This window comes from Urtica dioica, chromosome 10 (assembly GCF_054948205.1).
Source record: "Urtica dioica subsp. dioica isolate 48M chromosome 10, U.dioica_male_clone48M_v1_H2, whole genome shotgun sequence".
Taxonomy (NCBI): domain Eukaryota; kingdom Viridiplantae; phylum Streptophyta; class Magnoliopsida; order Rosales; family Urticaceae; genus Urtica; species Urtica dioica.
The window spans coordinates 17750512-17776311 of record NC_142765.1 but is presented as its reverse complement, the minus strand read 5'-3'; the positions used below and the strand labels follow the sequence as shown (position 1 = coordinate 17776311).

At 54.3% G+C, this 25800-nt stretch overlaps 2 protein-coding genes across 2 annotated transcripts in view; both read left to right on the top strand.

The window, feature by feature from the left end:
- The first annotated feature begins 238 nt into the window (after positions 1 to 238).
- On the top strand, positions 239 to 3706 carry LOC149383651 (uncharacterized). Its single transcript, XM_089627866.1, has 4 exons — positions 239 to 589; positions 1015 to 1178; positions 1708 to 2590; positions 3665 to 3706. The coding sequence occupies exons 1-4, from the start codon at positions 239 to 241 to the stop codon at positions 3704 to 3706; spliced, it is 1440 nt and encodes a 479-aa protein (XP_089483992.1).
- A 28-nt stretch (positions 3707 to 3734) lies between these two features.
- Positions 3735 to 25800, top strand: part of LOC149383650 (villin-2-like) — a 32956-nt gene continuing 10890 nt past the window's right edge. Inside the window, exons 1-2 of the mRNA XM_089627865.1 lie at positions 3735 to 3804; positions 3876 to 3944. Coding sequence (XP_089483991.1) covers positions 3748 to 3804; positions 3876 to 3944 — 126 coding nt within the window. The 5' untranslated portion in view covers positions 3735 to 3747. The remainder of the gene's footprint in view (positions 3805 to 3875; positions 3945 to 25800) is intronic.

Genomic DNA, 25800 nt, shown 5'->3' with positions numbered 1-25800 from the left:
TATAGAACCTGTGTATGAGTCAATTTTTTTATTAAAAAAAAGCGGGTTAACGGGTTCATACTTTTGGCACCCGTCACCCGGCGGGTATACCCGTTACCCGCCCCGTTTAAATAGACGGGTTAACGGGTACGGGCTAACGGGTATTTTATTTGGCGAGTACGGGTATGGTAATGGTGTACCCGCTAAAACCCGTACCCGTTGCCATTCCTAGTATCATGAGAAATGATCTTTCGGAATTATGGTGCCGTATGAAGTGAGCTTCGCTAGTTTGATGCAAATAATTTACGCGTATTTGCGCAAATCACCATCTACCCATACAATTGGCGTTTCATATGCGATGGCTGGTGCAATGATACCTGTTGAGATAACCAACGACGACACACTGAAATGTTATTTATACTTGAGAAGAAGGAGGGAAGAAGACACGGAGAAATTAAAATTGATATTGGAAATAAAAGAAAAACCATCGGGGCTCGATTCTCCAAGAGTTGGATCCACTCGCAACAGCCGTGATAGTGGTTGTGACGGATATCCCCTTATGCCATCAATACCCGAGGAGGGGTGTGATTCGGTCCCAACTCATGAATCGGCAATTCGTTCTACATTAGGATTGGATGACATTAGGTTGTCAGACAATGAGACACAACAACAACGACGAGGCTTCCCACCACGAAACCCAACTCCTCCTCCACCACGACGAAACTCCCATCCTCAACCACCACGAAACTCTATGTCTCCACCACGACGAAACTCCCCTCCTCAACCACCACCAAACTCTATGTCTCCACCACGACGAAACTCCCCTCCTCAACCACCACGAAACTCTATGTCTCCACCACGACGAAACTCCCCCCCTCCACCACAAAACTCCTCTCCTCCACCGCGAAGAACAAGTCATCCACCGTCCCCTCCACATAGTGTGCCAAGTTCGTCTACTACGAGAGAGGACACCTTTATTTTGGATGGTGATCCCCTGTATTTATTGAGCGTTATGCATTTTACTCGAATAAAAAGACTTTAAAGAAACACTTGATGTTGTTCACCATAAGCAACAACTTCTCGTATATGACAAAGAGCTCGGACAAAAACACCTTGCACGTTGTTTGTCCGGGAGAGCATTGTAAATGGGCTGTTCGAGCTGTGAGAAAGGAAAACACACCCATATTTCAAATTAGAAGGTAAACTCTTTGTTGAATTATGAATTTGAATTAGAGTTATCAACTGTTGACATCAATTGTTGACGTCAATTGTTGACATCTGTGAGATATTTCCTCTCAGTCAACAGAAGGCAAATAAGTCATAGATGTCAACAATTGACGTCAACTGTTGACATCAATTGTTGACGTCGGTGAATTATTTTTCTTCTTTTGACTGAGAGCGAATATCTCACAGACGTCAACAATTGACGTCAATAATTGATGTCAACAATTAATGTCAACAGGTGATAACTCTAAAATCAACAGTTGACATTTGGGTTTTGAAACTAATTGTGTAATTTTCATATTTTAGATTTGACAATGAGCACGCTTGTCCCCTAAACTTAAGGCAAGGACGTCACCCTCAAGCAACAGCTTCGTTAATAGGAGAGATGGTTAAGCATAAGTGTATTGATCCAACCATTGGAATGAGCAAACCAAAAGAGATAAGGAATTACATGCAAATGGATTACGGAGTGTCTATGTCTTACAAAAAGGCTTGACGGTCCAGAGAAGAGGCTCTAAAGTCCCTCTACGGCAATTCGAAAGACTCGTACAAGTTCTTGCCTAAGCTAGGGTACATGATCGAGACTAAGAATCCGGGTTCTTTTTTTGACCTTGTCACTGGTGATGGCGGTGTATTTGTAAGTTTTTTCATGTCACTCGGGCCATGGAGAACGGGGTGGAAGTACGTAAGGCCTATTATTATTGTCGATGGTACGCATTTGAAGAATTATTACAAAGGGACGTTATATACGGCATGTGGGATGGACGGAAACAAGCAGATTTTTCCACTAGCCTACAGTCTTGGTCCTTCAGAATCTAACGAGGCTTGGATTTACTTCTTTGAAAAATTAAAGGACGCAATTGGGGAACGGGAGCAACAAGTATTTGTATCCGATAGACATGCTGGTATAATCAATGGCCTCAAGACGGTATTTCCAAATTGTGATCATGGTTTTTGCATGTTCCATCTACACGGTAATTTGAAGACTACTTTCAAGGGGATCACGAAGGAGGTGAAGTGGAAATTTTACGGTGCCGCAAAAGCATACACTCAGCGGGAATTTGAAAGTTTTATGGTCATGTTAGACGCTGAAAATCCTGAAATACGTTGCTACTTAGCCAATGATGTCGGGTACCAAAGATGGGCAATGTGTATGTTCAGGGCAAAGAGGTATGGTATCATGACGAACAACAATGCGGAGTCATTAAATGCATTAAATGTAAAGGTGAGACAATTTCCAGTTTCAAAATTGATGGATTGGCTGAGAGAGGGAAGTATGAGATGGTTTTATGAGCGTCAGGAAGCTGCGGCAAATACACAAACCATTTTGACAAAAGAATACCAAGCCAGAGCAGAAAAATACACTTCATATGTTGTTCGAATGTTGGTAAGTTTTTATTTAAATGAGAATTAACTAAAGATGTCAGCAATTGACGTAAATTGTTGACATTGATGTCAACAGTTGACGTCAATTGTTGACATTCACGTCAACAGTTGACGTCAATTGTTGACGTTGATGTCAACAGTTGACGTCAACTGTTGACATCTGTGATTTATGAGCTCTCTGTTTGTTGACATTGATGTCAACAATTGACGTCAACTGTTGACATTGATGTCAACAGTTGACGTCAATTGTTGACACTGATGTCAACAGTTGACACTACTACAAATACAGTTATTCGGTGCGGATGACTTTTGGGTGCGACTTTTCGCACCTAAAAGTCGCACCAAAAATTAATTTCGGGTGCGATTTTTCCCACCCAAATGTCACTGAAGAAACCAAAAAATTTCGCTGATTTTTTTTAAATTTGGGTGCGAAAAGTCGCACCCAAAAGCTCATCATACCTTTGGGTGCGACTTTGTCGCACCCAAAAGTCCAACATCATACCTTTGGGTGCGACAAAGTCGCACCCAAAAGTCCAAAATATTTGGTCTAAAAATTTAGCGGGATTTTGTTCCCTCTTATTTCACTTCTAAAATTTCGTTGCCTCTTTTGCCAAATTCTATGCGATTAGAAGAAGAAGGGAAAGGAAAGAGAAGAAGAGAAAAGAAAAGAAGAAGAGAAAAGAAAAGAAGAAGGAGGGGGCTGAGCGGCCGAGAGAGAGAAAGAGAGATTGAGGGGGAGCGAGAGAGCGAGACTGAGAAGGAGAGCGACCGAGGGAGAGGACGCGCGGCCGACAGCAGCCACCGAGACCGAGCATCACCTCGCGCGCGCGGCCGAGAAGGAGTGAGCGCCGCCGCGAGCACGCCGAGGACGCCGGGAAAAGAGGGAGACGACGGCGAGGAGACTGGATTTCGGGAAGCAAGGTAAAGAAAATCTTCTTCCCCACTTCTTAATTCGGATTCTAGGGTTCGTTTTAGGAATTTGGAGGTTTTTTTTTTTTGGTGGTTCATCTGTCTATATATTTGATTGCTAAATTTCATAGTAATGATATGTTTGTTTCTGATGATTGTTTGGAAGGAAAAAAACATTATCTTTCAAGCATCTGCAGCTGAGAAATAATATTTATATTTATCCTTACCCACATGCAGGATGACCAAAAAATGGCTTCTCGTTTGGCCAACACCATGTCCAACTCATTGAAGGGGAGACCAGTACAGGTATATTATGCTTTGTGGTATAGTTGTGGAATGTGAATCAAAGACCGGCAATCTAACATATCTCTTTGCAGGGTCGCATATTTCAAGATAAAGAGTCGTCTCAGTTTATCGCTCTTTTTCAACCTATGGTTGTTCTAAAGGTATGATGGTTCAGGCTGTTGTCGCACGAAAATGAACAACTATTTAAAACCTCGGGCGGTTCGATCCAAGGCCGGACCAAGTGATCGCACCCGGGCCAAGAGTGTGAACTCGATGGTCTCGAGCTAGGGTTTTCTCCGATCAACCCGCCTCTCGGGAGAGGTAGGGGATGAGGAGGATGAGTGACCGTGCCTTGGTTGTCGGCTGCCTACGTACCCGTGCGTGGGATCAGGTCAGAACGTAGTTCAAGCGTGTGTGACGCAGTATGAGGCGTGGAGCCTTGGCGGAGAGGCGTGCTCGACGAAGGAAACGGGGCGCGAGGAGTCCTCGGCAGCGTCTCAGAACTTCGGAGATCGCGTACGCGTCTAGCGTGTTAGACGCGCGAGGGTAGCTCTAGTTGAGAACCCTAGGGGCGTGCTTGAGCACCGGAGAACGTTCGGTCAAAGGGAGCGACGTCCGGGAAGTTCCCGTGAGTGCTTCGGGACCTTTGAGAACGAGGGAGAGAGAAGAGAACCTGCTTCAGGCCAAATATGGCATCCAGAGAAGCAGAGAAATCGAGCGTGTCGATAAGAGATGAAGAGAATTATTAGATATTCTTGGATATCTTGGGATATCTTGGGATTGCTTTCCCCTCAATGAGAGAGGGTATTTATAGGTGTTTGGGAGCCTTAGAAGGTCCCTTTTTCGTCCATGTGGGACTAGGAATGCGTGTGGCATCAAGTGGAGGCGCACGGCGCGCGCGGCGCACAAAGGGCGGCGCACAACGCGCGGCGCGCGGCGCGCGGCGCAGGGGGCGCGGCGCGCGGGTCACCGGGCGCGGCGCGGGACGCGCGGCGCAGGACGCGCGGCGCAGGGTTCCTTGACCGGCGCGGCGCGCTGCCTGCTGCCCGGCTGGCCGGTGCAGCGCGTTGCGTGCGCAGTGAGCGGCTCGTCTTGCCGGGCTCTTGCGGGCCTTCGAATGCCATTCTTCTCACGTGAAATATGAAGCTTTCTACTTGATGAGAGTGACTCGATCCGAGGGGCAAGGCTCGGCCCGGCGAGAGCGACTTGATTCGAGGAGTGACTCGAGGATGACTCGAGGCTCGACTCGAAAGTGACTCGAGGCTCGACTCGAGGGACAATTAAAGGCTCGGCTCGAGGAGATTGACTCAAGGCTCGACTCGAGGAGCGAAGCTCGACTCGAGGAGTCAGGAGTTTGGGCGAGGGCTTGAAGATTTGCCGCTCTTCAGGACCTCCGGCCTGACCATCGGCCCTTTGAGCGACGTGCCTTCTTGGCGTCTCGGGTTTTCCGAAAACGACCGACAACATTAGCCCCCCAAGTTCGTCGTTCGGGAGGCGTCCCAGCGATGAACTTTTTGTTCTTCTAGTTGGGTGTTTGAGGAAAATGTTTCCCGTACCTTGTGGCCCCGAGGAAAGTTTTTTCCTCTTCTCTTTTTTCTTTCTTTTTTTTTTTTTTTTTTTTTTTTTTTTTTAGGGGGTGGCCGCGCGGCGCGCGGTCTGTGCTGCACGACCCGCGCGGCGCGCGGGCTTGGCGCGCGGCGCGCCCCGTGCGCGGGGCTGGGTCGCTTCGCGCGGGAGAACTCCGACTTTTTGGAGTTTCTACTCCGATTTTGCTCCTTGTGGGAGTAGGATTTCGACTCCTACCCCCCTAGAAGTCTATAAATAGACCTCCCCCCTTCCCTTTACTCCTCACATTATTTTTTCTCTTTTCTTACGCTTGTTTCCTTCTTTTTACGCTTGCATTATGGGTGTCCCTCCCCTTTTCTCAGCTGAGAGTCCCGAGATTGATTTCTCTCTCTTGTTTCAGGGTTCTGAACACGCAGAGGATGATCTCTTCGCGGGATTAAGGGAAGTCCCTCTGCACGTGGAAGAAAATCCAAGCGGAGTAGAGCAGTGGTTGGAGGAAGGCGAGCTGGGCGCGACCGTGCCCGCTGCTCAGCCTCTCGAAGGGTGCGCGCCAACTGGGCGCGGTACAGGCGGGGAGTTTGATCGTCCCGCGTCCGGGGAGCCTGCCCCTCGCCTTGTGATCAACTTAGTTGGCGGGGGGGTCCGTGACAAAGTTCGCCTCGACGTGCCGCAGTCCGACTTGGGCTTTCAAGGCGCGCCGGGAGATGTTACGGACGCGGATGCGGTGACTCCGCTAGAGTCGGTTCTCGACGAGATAGACTGCGTGGACGACTTTGGTCCCGAGTCTGAAGATCCCGGAGGTGAGTCAGAGACATGTCCGGGGGCCGAAGGCCTCGCATCGGAGTGTCCCGAGGTACCGTCGGCAGCTGCCGCGGTCGTGTCGGAGGGCGGGGACCCTTCCGTGGAGCCAGGGGATTCTCAGCCCGAGACCCCTGACGCGGAGGCGTTGGTATCGGCGAGGTCGCTTGCTAGGACGGAGTGGTATCCCGAGGAGGTCCTTGCCGCTCCCGAGGACTTCGATTGTTCGGGGGTCGATGCTTCGAGCACGCTTACGTACCGGACATTCGTCGGTCTCCGGGAGGCTTTTGCCATTCCGTCATCCGTGGCGCTTCTCCGTCCTTTAAAGGACGACCGTCCTTTCCGGCCTCGTCGTGGTTTTGCCGCAGTTTCAGTTGCGAGTCTTAACTGCGGGTTGCGGCTGCCATTTCAACCCATCGTTCAGCAGCTTCTCGCCCGTCTGGGGGTGCACGCATGTCAGATGAGCCCGGCATTCTACCGCATAGTGGCGATGTGCCATATGGAGTGGCATTGCCAAACCGGGCGGGTGATGACCGTGAGCGATTTTCGCAATCTCATCGCGGTCTTCCCTGCGCCCGGGCAACCCAGCTTCTTTGTGGCCCGCGATCGACGGAATACTAAGCTGATCATCGATTCAGAGAAGTACAATCGACGACCGTGGGTGTGGGTCTCAGCGGAGGCTTTTGGTGACGCCCCGCTCCGGTTCGGCCCCTTGTCCGAGTTTCCTGCTAACGAGGGGGCCGATGATCTCGACTTTGTGAAGGAGATCCGGGGAATGTCGGAGGCTCGGAAAGCCGTTGAACGATTTCGTTCTCCTGAGCTGATGGCTTCCACTGGGTGGTTCCCGCCGTTTCCTCAGCGGACCGGGGGTACCCCAAGTGTCGCATCATCTCTCTCGAGCGGCGATCCTCAAGGTATGTTGACGTTTCGTATTTTTGCTTTTGTTTTTAGCTCAAGGTTTTGACTTTGTCGCTTTTGCAGTCTCTTCGGCTAGGGCGAGGGCTCGGGCTCGTCTAGCGAAGGCTTCCCGGGACCCGAAGTCGTTGGCGGCGGTTCGCCGTCGGATTGCTGCGCGGGATGGTCGGGAGAAACTCGATACCGATCATCGGGCGGAGAGCGGTCCTCGCGCTTCCCTGAAGCGACCTTCCTCCTCGGCTTTGCCAGACACGTCTTCGGACTCTAAGCGCGTGAATTCGATGGTCGACGTGGAGGCCGCGGAGGTTAGGGGGGAATGTTCCCTGGGCCTTGCTCAATCTTCAACGAAGATGTGGAAGAGCGTTGTGGCCAGCAGTGACGTAGAGTTCTTTCGTCACGGCGTTTCCGATGCACAGAGAGTGAGTTTCCCTTGCCTCATTTGCGATGAATCTGTCTTTCGCTAAACTGTCTTTTTGCCTTCTCAGGTGCTTGCTCGAGCGACCCGGGGCGAGAAGATCCTTCACGACCTCATCAGGCGGATGAGTCGTGCTCAGGAGGAGCTTGCTCAAGCGAAGTCTCAGTTGGCTCACGCCGAGCGAGGTTCTCACTCAAAGGCGGAGTTTGCGAGTCTCCGCGAGCAGCTTCAGGAGGCTCGCGTGGAACTGGGAGTTACCCGCGGCAAGTGCGACCGCGCTCAGGCGGCGGTGGCGAAGATGGCTGAGGAGCTAACGACGGAACGTCAAGCCCTTGAAGTGGCGACTCGGTCGACGGAGGTCTTCCGGAGCGAAGCGCGGGACCTTCGACGTCAGTTGGAATCGCGCACAGAAGAAGTTGGCATTCTTCAGGGCCAGCTTACATCGAGTGAGGCTGCCCGTGTTCGTGCAGAGCGTAAGCGCGATTCCTTGGCGGAGGAGGTGGTTCGGGTCACCGAGGAGAAAGCCACGGCGGAGCAGCTTGCGTCCGACCTTCAGGACGACTTTGATGTCGGAGTCGAGGAGGCAAGGCATGCAGCGGCGGTGGAGTGTCGGGACGCCACAGCTGCCGAGAATGTTTCTCGGGGGGTCACCTTCGACTTCTTCGACTCGCTTTTCCCACCACTCGACGGGGCCGACCCTGTGGGCGACGATCCCGCCGAGTGACCGTTTTCTTTCTTTATTTTTCTGCGCAAATGTTTTAGCGTGTGCTTTTTAGGTTTTTCCGTTCAGCGCACTTGTCTTAGCGCTTGCTTACTAGGATATTTCCCTTTAGCGCACTTGTCTTAGCGCATGCTTTCTTGGCTTTGAGGCAATTGCCCCTTTCTTTTATGAGGAGTTATTCATTTATTTTTATGAATGTTTTCGCACATTTATCTTCTATGGCATGCATGGATGGTCACTTGTTTGTGTCAATGATTTTGTCCATCCTTTTATCTCAGCAGGATACTTTTTCAAACACGCCAGTCACTTGGATGGTTTGCATTCTTAAGTATTTTCAACTGCGAGTCAGCCATGTTACGTAGGTGTGTTACGTGCGCCGGATTGTGCCACGTGGGCGTCTCAAATCGCGCCATGTAGGCGTCTTGGGTTGCGCCATGTAAGCGACTTACGTGCGCCATGTAGGCGTCTTAGGTTGCGCCATGTAGGCGTCTTACGGGCTGCGCCTTTACGCGACTTACGTGCGCCATGTAGGCGTCTTAGGTTGCGCCATGTAGGCGTCTTACGGGCTACGCCTTTACGCGACTTACGTGCGCCATGTAGGCGTCTTGGGTTGCGCCATGTAGGCGTCTTACGGGCTGCGCCTTTACGCGACTTACGTGCGCCATGTAGGCGTCTTAGGTTGCGCCATGTAGGCGTCTTACGGGCTGGACGTGCCTACAACTATTTGGGGGGACATGTAGGCGTCTTAGAAGAACAAAAAGTTCATCGCTGGGACGCCTCCCGAACGACGAACTTGGGGGGCTAATGTTGTCGGTCGTTTTCGGAAAACCCGAGACGCCAAGAAGGCACGTCGCTCAAAGGGCCGATGGTCAGGCCGGAGGTCCTGAAGAGCGGCAAATCTTCAAGCCCTCGCCCAAACTCCTGACTCCTCGAGTCGAGCCTTGAGTCAATCTCCTCGAGTCGAGCCTTTAATTGTCCCTCGAGTCGAGCCTCGAGTCACTTTCGAGTCGAGCCTCGAGTCATCCTCGAGTCACTCCTCGAATCAAGTCGCTAGTCGCTCTCGCCGGGCCGAGCCTTGCCCCTCGGATCGAGTCACTCTCATCAAGTAGAAAGCTTCATATTTCACGTGAGAAGAATGGCATTCGAAGGCCCGCAAGAGCCCGGCAAGACGAGCCGCTCACTGCGCACGCAACGCGCTGCACCGGCCAGCCGGGCAGCAGGCAGCGCGCCGCGCCGGTCAAGGAACCCTGCGCCGCGCGTCCTGCGCCGCGCGTCCCGCGCCGCGCCCGGTGACCCGCGCGCCGCGCCCCCTGCGCCGCGCGCCGCGCGCCGCGCGTTGTGCGCCGCCCTTTGTGCGCCGCGCGCGCCGTGCGCCTCCACTTGATGCCACACGCATTCCTAGTCCCACATGGACGAAAAAGGGACCTTCTAAGGCTCCCAAACACCTATAAATACCCTCTCTCATTGAGGGGAAAGCAATCCCAAGATATCCCAAGATATCCAAGAATATCTAATAATTCTCTTCATCTCTTATCGACACGCTCGATTTCTCTGCTTCTCTGGATGCCATATTTGGCCTGAAGCAGGTTCTCTTCTCTCTCCCTCGTTCTCAAAGGTCCCGAAGCACTCACGGGAACTTCCCGGACGTCGCTCCCTTTGACCGAACGTTCTCCGGTGCTCAAGCACGCCCCTAGGGTTCTCAACTAGAGCTACCCTCGCGCGTCTAACACGCTAGACGCGTACGCGATCTCCGAAGTTCTGAGACGCTGCCGAGGACTCCTCGCGCCCCGTTTCCTTCGTCGAGCACGCCTCTCCGCCAAGGCTCCACGCCTCATACTGCGTCACACACGCTTGAACTACGTTCTGACCTGATCCCACGCACGGGTACGTAGGCAGCCGACAACCAAGGCACGGTCACTCATCCTCCTCACCCCCTACCTCTCCCGAGAGGCGGGTTGATCGGAGAAAACCCTAGCTCGAGACTATCGAGTTCACACTCTTGGCCCGGGTGCGATCACTTGGTCCGGCCTTGGATCGAACCGCCCGAGGTTTTAAATAGTTGTTCATTTTCGTGCGACAACATTTTCCCCTCCTTCTAGCGCCAAAATGTTGTCGCACGAAAATGAACAACTATTTAAAACCTCGGGCGGTTCGATCCAAGGCCGGACCAAGTGATCGCACCCGGGCCAAGAGTGTGAACTCGATGGTCTCGAGCTAGGGTTTTCTCCGATCAACCCGCCTCTCGGGAGAGGTAGGGGATGAGGAGGATGAGTGACCGTGCCTTGGTTGTCGGCTGCCTACGTACCCGTGCGTGGGATCAGGTCAGAACGTAGTTCAAGCGTGTGTGACGCAGTATGAGGCGTGGAGCCTTGGCGGAGAGGCGTGCTCGACGAAGGAAACGGGGCGCGAGGAGTCCTCGGCAGCGTCTCAGAACTTCGGAGATCGCGTACGCGTCTAGCGTGTTAGACGCGCGAGGGTAGCTCTAGTTGAGAACCCTAGGGGCGTGCTTGAGCACCGGAGAACGTTCGGTCAAAGGGAGCGACGTCCGGGAAGTTCCCGTGAGTGCTTCGGGACCTTTGAGAACGAGGGAGAGAGAAGAGAACCTGCTTCAGGCCAAATATGGCATCCAGAGAAGCAGAGAAATCGAGCGTGTCGATAAGAGATGAAGAGAATTATTAGATATTCTTGGATATCTTGGGATATCTTGGGATTGCTTTCCCCTCAATGAGAGAGGGTATTTATAGGTGTTTGGGAGCCTTAGAAGGTCCCTTTTTCGTCCATGTGGGACTAGGAATGCGTGTGGCATCAAGTGGAGGCGCACGGCGCGCGCGGCGCACAAAGGGCGGCGCGCGGCGCGCGGCGCGCGGCGCAGGGGGCGCGGCGCGCGGGTCACCGGGCGCGGCGCGGGACGCGCGGCGCAGGACGCGCGGCGCAGGGTTCCTTGACCGGCGCGGCGCGCTGCCTGCTGCCCGGCTGGCCGGTGCAGCGCGTTGCATGCGCAGTGAGCGGCTCGTCTTGCCGGGCTCTTGCGGGCCTTCGAATGCCATTCTTCTCACGTGAAATATGAAGCTTTCTACTTGATGAGAGTGACTCGATCCGAGGGGCAAGGCTCGGCCCGGCGAGAGCGACTTGATTCGAGGAGTGACTCGAGGATGACTCGAGGCTCGACTCGAAAGTGACTCGAGGCTCGACTCGAGGGACAATTAAAGGCTCGACTCGAGGAGATTGACTCAAGGCTCGACTCGAGGAGCGAAGCTCGACTCGAGGAGTCAGGAGTTTGGGCGAGGGCTTGAAGATTTGCCGCTCTTCAGGACCTCCGGCCTGACCATCGGCCCTTTGAGCGACGTGCCTTCTTGGCGTCTCGGGTTTTCCGAAAACGACCGACAACATTAGCCCCCCAAGTTCGTCGTTCGGGAGGCGTCCCAGCGATGAACTTTTTGTTCTTCTAGTTGGGTGTTTGAGGAAAATGTTTCCCGTACCTTGTGGCCCCGAGGAAAGTTTTTTCCTCTTCTCTTTTTTCTTTCTTTTTTTTTTTTTTTTTTTTTTTTTTAGGGGGTGGCCGCGCGGCGCGCGGTCTGTGCTGCACGACCCGCGCGGCGCGCGGGCTTGGCGCGCGGCGCGCCCCGTGCGCGGGGCTGGGTCGCTTCGCGCGGGAGAACTCCGACTTTTTGGAGTTTCTACTCCGATTTTGCTCCTTGTGGGAGTAGGATTTCGACTCCTACCCCCCTAGAAGTCTATAAATAGACCTCCCCCCTTCCCTTTACTCCTCACATTATTTTTTCTCTTTTCTTACGCTTGTTTCCTTCTTTTTACGCTTGCATTATGGGTGTCCCTCCCCTTTTCTCAGCTGAGAGTCCCGAGATTGATTTCTCTCTCTTGTTTCAGGGTTCTGAACACGCAGAGGATGATCTCTTCGCGGGATTAAGGGAAGTCCCTCTGCACGTGGAAGAAAATCCAAGCGGAGTAGAGCAGTGGTTGGAGGAAGGCGAGCTGGGCGCGACCGTGCCCGCTGCTCAGCCTCTCGAAGGGTGCGCGCCAACTGGGCGCGGTACAGGCGGGGAGTTTGATCGTCCCGCGTCCGGGGAGCCTGCCCCTCGCCTTGTGATCAACTTAGTTGGCGGGGGGGTCCGTGACAAAGTTCGCCTCGACGTGCCGCAGTCCGACTTGGGCTTTCAAGGCGCGCCGGGAGATGTTACGGACGCGGATGCGGTGACTCCGCTAGAGTCGGTTCTCGACGAGATAGACTGCGTGGACGACTTTGGTCCCGAGTCTGAAGATCCCGGAGGTGAGTCAGAGACATGTCCGGGGGCCGAAGGCCTCGCATCGGAGTGTCCCGAGGTACCGTCGGCAGCTGCCGCGGTCGTGTCGGAGGGCGGGGACCCTTCCGTGGAGCCAGGGGATTCTCAGCCCGAGACCCCTGACGCGGAGGCGTTGGTATCGGCGAGGTCGCTTGCTAGGACGGAGTGGTATCCCGAGGAGGTCCTTGCCGCTCCCGAGGACTTCGATTGTTCGGGGGTCGATGCTTCGAGCACGCTTACGTACCGGACATTCGTCGGTCTCCGGGAGGCTTTTGCCATTCCGTCATCCGTGGCGCTTCTCCGTCCTTTAAAGGACGACCGTCCTTTCCGGCCTCGTCGTGGTTTTGCCGCAGTTTCAGTTGCGAGTCTTAACTGCGGGTTGCGGCTGCCGTTTCAACCCATCGTTCAGCAGCTTCTCGCCCGTCTGGGGGTGCACGCATGTCAGATGAGCCCGGCATTCTACCGCATAGTGGCGATGTGCCATATGGAGTGGCATTGCCAAACCGGGCGGGTGATGACCGTGAGCGATTTTCGCAATCTCATCGCGGTCTTCCCTGCGCCCGGGCAACCCAGCTTCTTTGTGGCCCGCGATCGACGGAATACTAAGCTGATCATCGATTCAGAGAAGTACAATCGACGACCGTGGGTGTGGGTCTCGGCGGAGGCTTTTGGTGACGCCCCGCTCCGGTTCGGCCCCTTGTCCGAGTTTCCTGCTAACGAGGGGGCCGATGATCTCGACTTTGTGAAGGAGATCCGGGGAATGTCGGAGGCTCGGAAAGCCGTTGAACGATTTCGTTCTCCTGAGCTGATGGCTTCCACTGGGTGGTTCCCGCCGTTTCCTCAGCGGACCGGGGGTACCCCAAGTGCCGCATCATCTCTCTCGAGCGGCGATCCTCAAGGTATGTTGACGTTTCGTATTTTTGCTTTTGTTTTTAGCTCAAGGTTTTGACTTTGTCGCTTTTGCAGTCTCTTCGGCTAGGGCGAGGGCTCGGGCTCGTCTAGCGAAGGCTTCCCGGGACCCGAAGTCGTTGGCGGCGGTTCGCCGTCGGATTGCTGCGCGGGATGGTCGGGAGAAACTCGATACCGATCATCGGGCGGAGAGCGGTCCTCGCGCTTCCCTGAAGCGACCTTCCTCCTCGGCTTTGCCAGACACGTCTTCGGACTCTAAGCGCGTGAATTCGATGGTCGACGTGGAGGCCGCGGAGGTTAGGGGGGAATGTTCCCTGGGCCTTGCTCAATCTTCGACGAAGATGTGGAAGAGCGTTGTGGCCAGCAGTGACGTAGAGTTCTTTCGTCACGGCGTTTCCGATGCACAGAGAGTGAGTTTCCCTTGCCTCATTTGCGATGAATCTGTCTTTCGCTAAACTGTCTTTTTGCCTTCTCAGGTGCTTGCTCGAGCGACCCGGGGCGAGAAGATCCTTCCCGACCTCATCAGGCGGATGAGTCGCGCTCAGGAAGAGCTTGCTCAAGCGAAGTCTCAGTTGGCTCACGCCGAGCGAGGTTCTCACTCAAAGGCGGAGTTTGCGAGTCTCCGCGAGCAGCTTCAGGAGGCTCGCGTGGAACTGGGAGTTACCCGCGGCAAGTGCGACCGCGCTCAGGCGGCGGTGGCGAAGATGGCTGAGGAGCTAACGACGGAACGTCAAGCCCTTGAGGTGGCGACTCGGTCGACGGAGGTCTTCCGGAGCGAAGCGCGGGACCTTCGACGTCAGTTGGAATCGCGCACGGAAGAAGTTGGCATTCTTCAGGGCCAGCTTACATCGAGTGAGGCTGCCCGTGTTCGTGCGGAGCGTAAGCGCGATTCCTTGGCGGAGGAGGTGGTTCGGGTCACCGAGGAGAAAGCCGCGGCGGAGCAGCTTGCGTCCGACCTTCAGGACGACTTTGATGTCGGAGTCGAGGAGGCAAGGCATGCAGCGGCGGTGGAGTGTCGGGACGCCACAGCTGCCGAGAATGTTTCTCGGGGGGTCACCTTCGACTTCTTCGACTCGCTTTTCCCACCACTCGACGGGGCCGACCCTGTGGGCGACGATCCCGCCGAGTGACCGTTTTCTTTCTTTATTTTTCTGCGCAAATGTTTTAGCGTGTGCTTTTTAGGTTTTTCCGTTCAGCGCACTTGTCTTAGCGCTTGCTTACTAGGATATTTCCCTTTAGCGCACTTGTCTTAGCGCATGCTTTCTTGGCTTTGAGGCAATTGCCCCTTTCTTTTATGAGGAGTTATTCATTTATTTTTATGAATGTTTTCGCACATTTATCTTCTATGGCATGCATGGATGGTCACTTGTTTGTGTCAATGATTTTGTCCATCCTTTTATCTCAGCAGGATACTTTTTCAAACACGCCAGTCACTTGGATGGTTTGCGTTCTTAAGTATTTTCAACTGCGAGTCAGCCATGTTACGTAGGTGTGTTACGTGCGCCGGATTGTGCCACGTGGGCGTCTCAAATCGCGCCATGTAGGCGTCTTGGGTTGCGCCATGTAAGCGACTTACGTGCGCCATGTAGGCGTCTTAGGTTGCGCCATGTAGGCGTCTTACGGGCTGCGCCTTTACGCGACTTACGTGCGCCATGTAGGCGTCTTAGGTTGCGCCATGTAGGCGTCTTACGGGCTGCGCCTTTACGCGACTTACGTGCGCCATGTAGGCGTCTTGGGTTGCGCCATGTAGGCGTCTTACGGGCTGCGCCTTTACGCGACTTACGTACGCCATGTAGGCGTCTTAGGTCGCGCCATGTAGGCGTCTTACGGGCTGCGCCATTACGCGACTTACGTGCGCCATGTAGGCGTCTTAGGTTGCGCCATGTAGGCGTCTTACGGGCTGCGCCTTTACGCGACTTACGTGCGCCATGTAGGCGTCTTGGGTTGCGCCATGTAGGCGTCTTACGGGCTGCGCCTTTACGCGACTTACGTGCGCCATGTAGGCGTCTTAGGTTGCGCCATGTAGGCGTCTTACGGGCTGCGCCTTTACGCGACTTACGTGCGCCATGTAGGCGTCTTAGGTTGCGCCATGTAGGCGTCTTACGGGCTGCGCCTTTACGCGACTTACGTGCGCCATGTAGGCGTCTTAGGTTGCGCCATGTAGGCGTCTTACGGGCTGCGCCTTTACGCGACTTACGTGCGCCATGTAGGCGTCTTGGGTTGCGCCATGTAGGCGTCTTACGGGCTGCGCCTTTACGCGACTTACGTGCGCCATGTAGGCGTCTTAGGTTGCGCCATGTAGGCGTCTTACGGGTTGCGCCTTTACGCGACTTACGTGCGCCATGTAGGCGTCTTAGGTTGCGCCATGTAGGCGTCTTACGATTTTTTTGGTGGAGCGTGTTCTTTTGAGAGTTTCCTTACCATAGCTAGCCCCCCTAAGTTTTTTGGGTTATGAGTTAAATGTTGATAACCAGAAAACTTGCATAAAACGAAATTGAAATGGAAAACTTGAATTTTATTACTTTTGCGAGAAAAAACTTGCGAGAAAATTTAAATCTTAAAACATTGGCTCGTAGGCCTTATTGAAAATGGAAATAAAAGCGATAAAAAAGCGGGGGACGCTAGCTACTGATAGTACTGCCTCAAGTGCTCCGCGTTCCACGGGTGGCGAATCGGAGTCCCGTCCGTGTGCTCGATGTAATATGTCCCGTCGTGAATGACTTTGCGGACTCTGTAAGGGCCTTCCCAGTTTGGGCCTAGGACGCCGGCGCCTTGGACTTGTGTGTTTTGGAACACTCGTCTGAGGACAAGGCTTCCGACGGCAAAGGTTCGCCTTTTGATTTTGGAGTTGTAGTATCTTTCGACCTTGCGTTTCTGTGCGGCGAGGCGTCGGAATGCTTCCGCCCTCTTTTCGTCGATCAGGTCCAACTCAAGGCGCATGGCCTCGTTGTTTTCCGCTTCGTCGAACGTGTCGACTCGGAACGTGGGTATCTCGGTTTCAATTGGAACCACAGCCTCGACCCCATATGCAAGGGAGAATGGCGTCTCGCCGGTGGCGTTTCGCGCGGTTGTCCTATACGCCCATAGGACGAATGGTAATTCATCGGCCCAGGCGCCTTTCTTGTCCTCGAGCTTCTTTTTCAGGTTGCTCTTGATAGTCTTGTTGACTGCCTCGACTTGGCCGTTGGCCTGAGGATGTCGCGGCGAGGAGAAGGTCTTGCTGATCTTCAATTGATCGCAGATATCTCTTACTCGCGCGTTGTCAAATTGTGCCCCGTTGTCGGTCACAATCGAGGCGGGGATACCGTGCCTGCATATGATGTTCTTCCAGATGAAGTTCGTCGTGTTTGCTTCAGTTATTCTGGCAAGCGGCTCGGCCTCTACCCACTTAGTGAAGTAGTCGATGGCGATAATGGCGTACTCGTATTGCCTTGGCGCTCTAGGGAGCTTGCCAATGATGTCAACGCCCCACTTAGCAAAGGGACGTGGGACAACGATGCTGCTTAACGGGGTCGGGGGCTGTCGCGGAATTTCCGCGAAGCGCTGGCATTTATCGCAACGCCTTGCCCATTCGTAAGCATCTCGCTTCATGGAAGGCCAGAAATAGCCTTGCTTAAGCGCTTTGAGCGCAAGGGAAGTTCCAGCGGCGTGGTTTCCGCAGATGCCCTCATGGATTTCGCGGAGGACCTTGGTCGACTCAACGCTATCGAGGCATCGGGGCAGCGGTGTCGAATAACCGCGCTTATAGAGCGTGCCCTCACGGAGCGTGTATTTGGATGCTAAGGCCCTCAATTTATCAGCTTCCTTGCGGTCTTCGGGGAGTTCCCCTCTTCGCAAAAACTCGACAATTGAGTCCATCCAAGTGGGCTGAGATGCCACTTCTATGGTCCCGACTTCGTCTCGGGAGACGGATGGTCGTGGGAGAGATTCAATGGGCACAGTCCCCAATCCGTCTTCGTCGATGCCAGATCCGAGGCGAGCAAGCGCATCAGCCTCCGAATTTTGTTCTCTCGGGATTTGGTGAATCTCGAACCAAGAGAAGGCCTCGAGTTTGGAGTTCGTCTTAGCCAGGTATGCGACCATGTTGGGCTCCTTGGCGATGTAATCTCCCTTAACCTGGTTTACGATCAACTGCGAGTCGCAGTGTATTCGCAGGTTATGGGAGCCGAGCTTCTGTGCTAGCTCTATCCCTACAATGAGCGCTTCGTATTCAGCTTCATTGTTGGAGGCTTGGAAGCCGTAGTGGAGGGCATATCGCAGCTTTTCCCCATCGGGGTTAATTAGGATTATTCCGGCGCCAGCCCCCCGAGCATTAGATGCTCCGTCTACGTATAACTCCCAGACGGGACCCGTTGGGTCTACCTTCCTTTTCCGAGTTAGCTCGTTATCGTTTAAGTCAGTTTCCGCTCTTCCCATATCGGGAGCGTAGGAGAATTCTGCCACGAAGTCGGCTAAGGCCTGCCCCTTTATAGCCGTTCTTGGGTGGAACTCAATCCCGTACTCGCTCAATTCTTGGGACCAGATCGCCATGCGAGTCGACGTCCCCTTTTGAAGAGCTTTACCGATTGGATGCTCAGTTCGCACCGCAATTGGGTGAGATTGGAAGTACGGTCGTAGCTTCTTAGCTGCCATTACGAGAGCCAGAGAAAGTTTCTCAATCTCGGTATAGCGTGTTTCCGCGTCGAGTAAGGCCTTGCTTACGTAGTAGATTGGCCATTGGACCTTGTTCTCTTCGCGGACAAGGACGGCGCTTACAGCTCTTTCAGAGACGGCGAGATACACGTACAGCGTCTCGCCCTCTTTCGGTTTAGAGAGGAATGGTGGGGACCCAAAGTAAGCCTTCATTTCTTGGAAGGCACTTTCGCATTCGTCCGTCCACTCAAAGCCGTCCGTCTTCTTCAGAGATTTGAAGAACGGTTGACACTTGTCGGTGGCTTTAGACACGAAGCGTGTTAGAGCGGCAATCCGACCGGTCAGGCTTTGCACTTCTTTGACTCGTCTTGGCGACTTCATTTCAAGGAGTGCCTTGATTTTTTCCGGGTTCGCTTCTATGCCTCGTCGGCTGACGATATAACCGAGGAACTTTCCGGATTCAACCCCGAATACGCATTTGTTGGGGTTGAGCTTCATTTTATATCGGCGGAGGATTGTGAACATCTCCCTAAGGTCGCGTACGTGATTAGTTGCCAGCAGGCTTTTAACGAGCATGTCGTCCACGTATACTTCCATTGTCTTGCCGATTTGATCGGCGAAGATCCGATTTACCAAGCGTTGGTATGTTGCTCCCGCGTTCTTAAGGCCGAAAGGCATGACCTTGTAACAGTAGAGACCTCGATCAGTGACAAAGGTTGTCTTAATTTGATCGGGCTCGTGCATTCGAATTTGGTTGTAGCCTGAATAGGCGTCCATGAAGCTTAGGAGTTCATGGCCGGCCGTGGCGTCCACCAGTTGTTCGATGCGCGGGAGTGGAAAGCAATCCTTAGGGCAGGCTTTGTTAAGATCTTTGTAATCTATACAAATTCGCCACTTCCCGTTGGGCTTTTTTACCATTACCACGTTGGCGACCCACTTGGGGTACTTAGCCTCTCGAATGAAGTTTGCGGTGAGGAGTTTCTCGACCTCTTCATTTATGGCCAGGTATCGTTCCGGGTTGAACGTTCGTCTAGCCTGCACTTTTTCGGCGACCTTTGGGTCGTCGTTCAGTCGGTGCACTATTACCTCGGGATCGATTCCGGGCATGTCCGCATGAGTCCATGCAAAAACATCCTTGAACTCCCTAAGGAAGGCGGTAAGCTGAGTTTTGATGGCGAGTGGAAGTCGGGTGCCGATTTTTACAACTTGATCAGGCTTCGACTCGTCCAGGACGATTGGCACAAGGTCATCGGAGGTTTCCACTTTAAGTCTTTCGATTTCATCGCGGGGGTCAAGTTCTCCGAACTTCCTTGCATCCCTTAGGTTGCATGGGTAATCGTCTTCCAGTTGGAAGATTGTGTTGACCGCTTTTCCCGCGGACTTGCCATCAACTCCTTGCACGTAGCATATTCTGGCTTGGGATTGGTCTCCAGCCATGATGCCAATTCCCCCTTCGGTGGGGAACTTCACCAGTAGGTGATACGTGGAAGTGATTGCCCTCAGCCGGTTCAACGTGGGTCGCCCAATGATTAAGTTGTAGGGCAACTCTTGATCGACCACTAGGAATGGGACCATGTGAACGGCTTCGATTCCTCCAGGGGTTCCAAAGGTGACCGGCAGGTCGATGATGCCCTCAGTCATAACCTTTTCCCCAGTGAACCCAAACAATGGCGTTTGGGTCGGAGTCGGGCGCAGCCCCCCGAGCTTCATGCGCTCTAGGGTGGACTTGAAAATTATGTCGGCAGCGCTGCCGTTATCAATGAGAACCCTTTTCACCAAGTTATTGGCCACTTGGGCTTTGAGCACGATCGCGTCATTGTGCGGATGCACAACTCGCTTGGCCTCTTCATTGGTGAAATACATCGTCTCGTGAAGCACGGACGGAGGTTCTTCATATGTGAAGTTGACGTGCATAGCAGCGTCTTCCTGAGACACGGCCCTAAGGAATTTCTTCCGTTGACGGGCCGAATCCCCATCCTGTGGACCTCCCAGTATGGTGGTTACCACGTGCAGTTGTGGGTTGGCGTTGGCAGTAGCCGGGGTTTGGTTGGCAGAGGCGGCTGCTCCTCCTCCTTGACCAGACTGCTGTCTGTTCGCGGTGGGGCCCGCAGCGCCAATCATGCACAACACGAACTCCTTCAGCTCGCCCCGTTGGATCAGAGCCTCGATTTGCCTTTTGAGGTTGTAGCATTCCGAGGTCAAATGACCATATTCCCGATGGAACTCACAATACCTGGACCGATCGCGAGTTGCGGGATCCTTCTTTATTGGAGCCGGGGGCGTGAACTTGTCACGTGCCAGAGCCAAGATCCTTTCCGGCGCCGTGTTCAGCGGCGTGAACGACGAGTACCCTTTGAAGTTTTCCGCAAGTCGCGGTTTCTGAGGTACAGGGGGTTGGTTGTTAGGAACCTGGTTCCCCTTGTTTCGCCTCTTACGAGGTTCGTTCTGCTCGCGGATAGGTTCTTCCCGACGGCGAGAGCTTTGATTAGTGCTCTTGCGGCCGTCGAGGTAGTCTTCGACTCCCATGAAGGTCTTAGCTCGAGTCATTAACTCGGCCATGGTGGAAGGGACACGGCCGACGACAGACTTGAGGAAGTCACTCGTGCGCAAGCCTTCTATGATAGCGGCAATCGCGTCACTGTCGTCAAAGCGGTCGACCTTGTTTGACTCTTCTGTGAATCGGGCGAGGTATCGTCTAAGAGACTCGCCACTCTCTTGCCTGATTGACCACAGGTACATCTTGGTCTTCTTTTGGACCATAGACGTAGCGAACCGTGCCAGGAACATGTCCTTCAGGTCTTTGAACGAGTGGATGCTTCCTGGTCTCAAGTTTTTGAACCACTCAAAGCCGGGTCCGGTGAGGGTCAAACTAAAGGCTTGGCACATGGCACCAGGAGAAACACCCTGCATCGTCATCCAGGTTTCATAGTGCTGGATGTGGTAAGCAGGATCTGCTTTCCCATCATAGGGAGCGAGGTTCGGGAGCTTGAAATTGAACAACTATTTAAAACCTCGGGCGGTTCGATCCAAGGCCGGGTTCGGGATCTTCTTAGCCATAGCGCCAACATGTAGGCGTCTTAGGTTGCGCCATATAGGACAACCCGAGGTTTTAAAATGTTGTCGCACGAAAATGAACAACTATTTAAAACCTCGGGCGGTTCGATCCAAGGCCGGACCAAGTGATCGCACCCGGGCCAAGAGTGTGAACTCGATGGTCTCGAGCTAGGGTTTTCTCCGATCAACCCGCCTCTCGAGAGAGGTAGGGGATGAGGAGGATGAGTGACCATGCCTTGGTTGTCGGCTGCCTACGTACCCGTGCGTGGGATCAGGTCAGAACGTAGTTCAAGCGTGTGTGACGCAGTATGAGGCGTGGAGCCTTGGCGGAGAGGCGTGCTCGACGAAGGAAACGGGGCGCGAGGAGTCCTCGGCAGCGTCTCAGAACTTCGGAGATCGCGTACGCGTCTAGCGTGTTAGACGCGCGAGGGTAGCTCTAGTTGAGAACCCTAGGGGCGTGCTTGAGCACCGGAGAACGTTCGGTCAAAGGGAGCGACGTCCGGGAAGTTCCCGTAAGTGCTTCGGGACCTTTGAGAACGAGGGAGAGAGAAGAGAACCTGCTTCAGGCCAAATATGGCATCCAGAGAAGCAGAGAAATCGAGCGTGTCGATAAGAGATGAAGAGAATTATTAGATATTCTTGGATATCTTGGGATATCTTGGGATTGCTTTCCCCTCAATGAGAGAGGGTATTTATAGGTGTTTGGGAGCCTTAGAAGGTCCCTTTTTTGTCCATGTGGGACTAGGAATGCGTGTGGCATCAAGTGGAGGCGCACGGCACGCGCGGCGCACAACGAGCGGCGCACAACGCGCGGCGCGCGGCACGGGGGGCGCGGCGCGCGGGTCACCGGGCGCGGCGCGGGACGCGCGGCGCAGGACGCGCGGCGCAGGGTTCCCTGACTGGCGCGGCGCGCTGCCTGGCCGGCGCGGCGCGCTGCTTGCTGCCCGGCTGACCGGCGCAGCGCGTTGTGTGTGTAGTGGGCGGCTCGTCTTGCCGGGCTTTTGCGGGCCTTCGAATGCCATTCTTCTCACGTGAAATATGAAGTTTTCTACTCGATGAGAGTGACTCGATTCGAGGAGCAAGGCTCGGCCCGGTGAGAGCGACTAGCGACTTGATTCGAGGACTGACTCGAGGATGACTCGAAGCTCGACTCGAAAATGATTCGAGGCTCGACTCGAGGAACGATTAAAGGCTCGACTCGAGGAACCATTCGAGGCTCGATTCGAGGAGCGAAGCTCGACTCGAGGGGATTGACTCAAGGCTCGACTCGAGGAGCGAAGCTCGACTCGAGGAGTCAGGAGTTTGGGCGAGGGCTTGAAGATTTGCCGCTCTTCAGGACCTCCGGCCTGACCATCGGCCCTTTGAGCGACGTGCCTTCTTGGCGTCTCGGGTTTTCCGAAAACGACCGACAACATTAGCCCCCCAAGTTCGTCGTTCGGGAGGCGTCCCAGCGATGAACTTTTTGTTCTTCTAGTTGGGTGTTTGAGGAAAATGTTTCCCGTGCCTTGTGGCCCCGAGGAAAGTTTTTCCCTCTTCTCTTTTTTCTTTCTTTCTTTCTTTTTTTTTTTTTTTTTTTTTCAGGGGGTGGCCGCGCGGGGCTAGGTCGCTTCGCGCGGGAGAACTCCGACTTTTTGGAGTTTCTACTCCGATTTTGCTCCTTGTGGGAGTAGGATTTCGACTCCTACCCCCCTAGAAGTCTATAAATAGACCTCCCCCCTTCCCTTTACTCCTCACATTATTTTTTCTCTTTTCTTACGCTTGTTTTCTTCTTTTACGTTTGCATTATGGGTGTCCCTCCCTTTTTCTCAGCTGAGAGTCCCGAGATTGATTTCTCTCTCTTGTTTCAGGGTTCTGAACACGCAGAGGATGATCTCTTCGCGGGATTAAGGGAAGTTCCTCTGCACGTGGAAGAAAATCCAAGCGGAGTAGAGCAGTGGTTGGAGGAAGGCGAGCTGGGTGCGACCGTGCCCGCTGCTCAGCCTCTCGAAGAGTGTGCGCCAACTGGGCGCGGTACAGGCGGGGAGTTTGATCGTCCCGCGTCCGGGGAGCCTGCCCCTCGCCTCGTGATCAACTTGGTTGGCGGGGGGGTCCGTGACAAAGTTCGCCTCGACGCGCCGCAGTCCGACTTGGGCTTTCAAGGTGCGCCGGGAGATGTTACGGACGCGGATGCGGTGACTCCACTAGAGTCGGTTCTCGACGAGATAGACTGCGTGGACGACTTTGGTCCCGAGTCTGAAGATCCCGGAGGTGAGTCAGAGACATGTCCGGGGGCCGAAGGCCTCGCGTCGGAGTGTCCCGAGGTACCGTCGGCAGCTGCCGCGGTCGTGTCGGAGGGCGGGGACCCTTCCGTGGAGCCAGGGGATTCTCAGCCCGAGACCCCTGACGCGGAGGCGTTGGTATCGGCGAGGTCGCTTGCTAGGACGGAGTGGTATCCCGAGGAGGGCCTTGCCGCTCCCGAGGACTTCGATTGTTCGGGGGTCGATGCTTCGAGCACGCTTACGTACCGGACATTCGTCGGTCTCCGGGAGGCTTTTGCCATTCCGTCATCCGTGGCGCTTCTCCGTCCTTTAAAGGACGACCGTCCTTTCCGGCCTCGTCGTGGTTTTGCCGCAGTTTCAGTTGCGAGTCTTAACTGCGGGTTGCGGCTGCCGTTTCAACCCATCGTTCAGCAGCTTCTCGCCCGTCTGGGGGTGCACGCATGTCAGATGAGCCCGGCATTCTACCGCATAGTGACGATGTGCCATATGGAGTGGCATTGCCAAACCGGGCGGGTGATGACCGTGAGCGATTTTCGCAATCTCATCGCGGTCTTCCCTGCGCCCGGGCAACCCAGCTTCTTTGTGGCCCGCGATCGACGGAATACTAAGCTGATCATCGATTCAGAGAAGTACAATCGACGACCGTGGGTGTGGGTCTCGGCGGAGGCTTTTGGTGACGCCCCGCTCCGGTTCGGCCCCTTGTCCGAGTTTCCTGCTAACGAGGGGGCCGATGATCTCGACTTTGTGAAGGAGATCCGGGGAATGTCGGAGGCTCGGAAAGCCGTTGAACGATTTCGTTCTCCTGAGCTGATGGCTTCCACTGGGTGGTTCCCGCCGTTTCCTCAGCGGACCGGGGGTACCCCAAGTGCCGCATCATCTCTCTCGAGCGGCGATCCTCAAGGTATGTTGACGTTTCGTATTTTTGCTTTTGTTTTTAGCTCAAGGTTTTGACTTTGTCGCTTTTGCAGTCTCTTCGGCTAGGGCGAGGGCTCGGGCTCGTCTAGCGAAGGCTTCCCGGGACCCGAAGTCGTTGGCGGCGGTTCGCCGTCGGATTGCTGCGCGGGATGGTCGGGAGAAACTCGATACCGATCATCGGGCGGAGAGCGGTCCTCGCGCTTCCCTGAAGCGACCTTCCTCCTCGGCTTTGCCAGACACGTCTTCGGACTCTAAGCGCGTGAATTCGATGGTCGACGTGGAGGCCGCGGAGGTTAGGGGGGAATGTTCCCTGGGCCTTGCTCAATCTTCGACGAAGATGTGGAAGAGCATTGTGGCCAGCAGTGACGTAGAGTTCTTTCGTCACGGCGTTTCCGATGCACAGAGAGTGAGTTTCCCTTGCCTCATTTGCGATGAATCTGTCTTTCGCTAAACTGTCTTTTTGCCTTCTCAGGTGCTTGCTCGAGCGACCCGGGGCGAGAAGATCCTTCACGACCTCATCAGGCGGATGAGTCGTGCTCAGGAGGAGCTTGCTCAAGCGAAGTCTCAGTTGGCTCACGCCGAGCGAGGTTCTCACTCAAAGGCGGAGTTTGCGAGTCTCCGCGAGCAGCTTCAGGAGGCTCACGTGGAACTGGGAGTTACCCGCGGCAAGTGCGACCGCGCTCAGGCGGCGGTGGCGAAGATGGCTGAGGAGCTAACGGCGGAACGTCAAGCCCTTGAAGTGGCGACTCGGTCGACGGAGGTCTTCCGGAGCGAAGCGCGGGACCTTCGACGTCAGTTGGAATCGCGCACAGAAGAAGTTGGCATTCTTCAGGGCCAGCTTACATCGAGTGAGGCTGCCCGTGTTCGTGCAGAGCGTAAGCGCGATTCCTTGGCGGAGGAGGTGGTTCGGGTCACCGAGGAGAAAGCCGCGGCGGAGCAGCTTGCGTCCGACCTTCAGGACGACTTTGATGTCGGAGTCGAGGAGGCAAGGCATGCAGCGGCGGTGGAGTGTCGGGACGCCACAGCTGCCGAGAATGTTTCTCGGGGGGTCACCTTCGACTTCTTCGACTCGCTTTTCCCACCACTCGACGGGGCCGACCCTGTGGGCGACGATCCCGCCGAGTGACCGTTTTCTTTCTTTATTTTTCTGCGCAAATGTTTTAGCGTGTGCTTTTTAGGTTTTTCCGTTCAGCGCACTTGTCTTAGCGCTTGCTTACTAGGATATTTCCCTTTAGCGCACTTGTCTTAGCGCATGCTTTCTTGACTTTGAGGCAATTGCCCCTTTCTTTTATGAGGAGTTATTCATTTATTTTTATGAATGTTTTCGCACATTTATCTTCTATGGCATGCATGGATGGTCACTTGTTTGTGTCAATGATTTTGTCCATCCTTTTATCTCAGCAGGATACTTTTTCAAACACGCCAGTCACTTGGATGGTTTGCGTTCTTAAGTATTTTCAACTGCGAGTCAGCCATGTTACGTAGGTGTGTTACGTGCGCCGGATTGTGCCACGTGGGCGTCTCAAATCGCGCCAT

What these genes read in the sequence shown, in the direction of transcription:
- LOC149383651 (XM_089627866.1), top strand. Translation starts at nt 239, where the DNA reads ATGGTGCCGTATGAAGTGAGCTTCGCTAGTTTGATGCAAATAATTTAC. An exon ending in CCCATATTTCAAATTAGAAG is followed by an intron (nt 1,179 to 1,707) that starts GTAAACTCTTTG and finishes TTGACGGTCCAG; the next exon opens with AGAAGAGGCTCTAAAGTCCC. An exon ending in CATATGTTGTTCGAATGTTG is followed by an intron (nt 2,591 to 3,664) that starts GTAAGTTTTTAT and finishes ATTGTTTGGAAG; the next exon opens with GAAAAAAACATTATCTTTCA.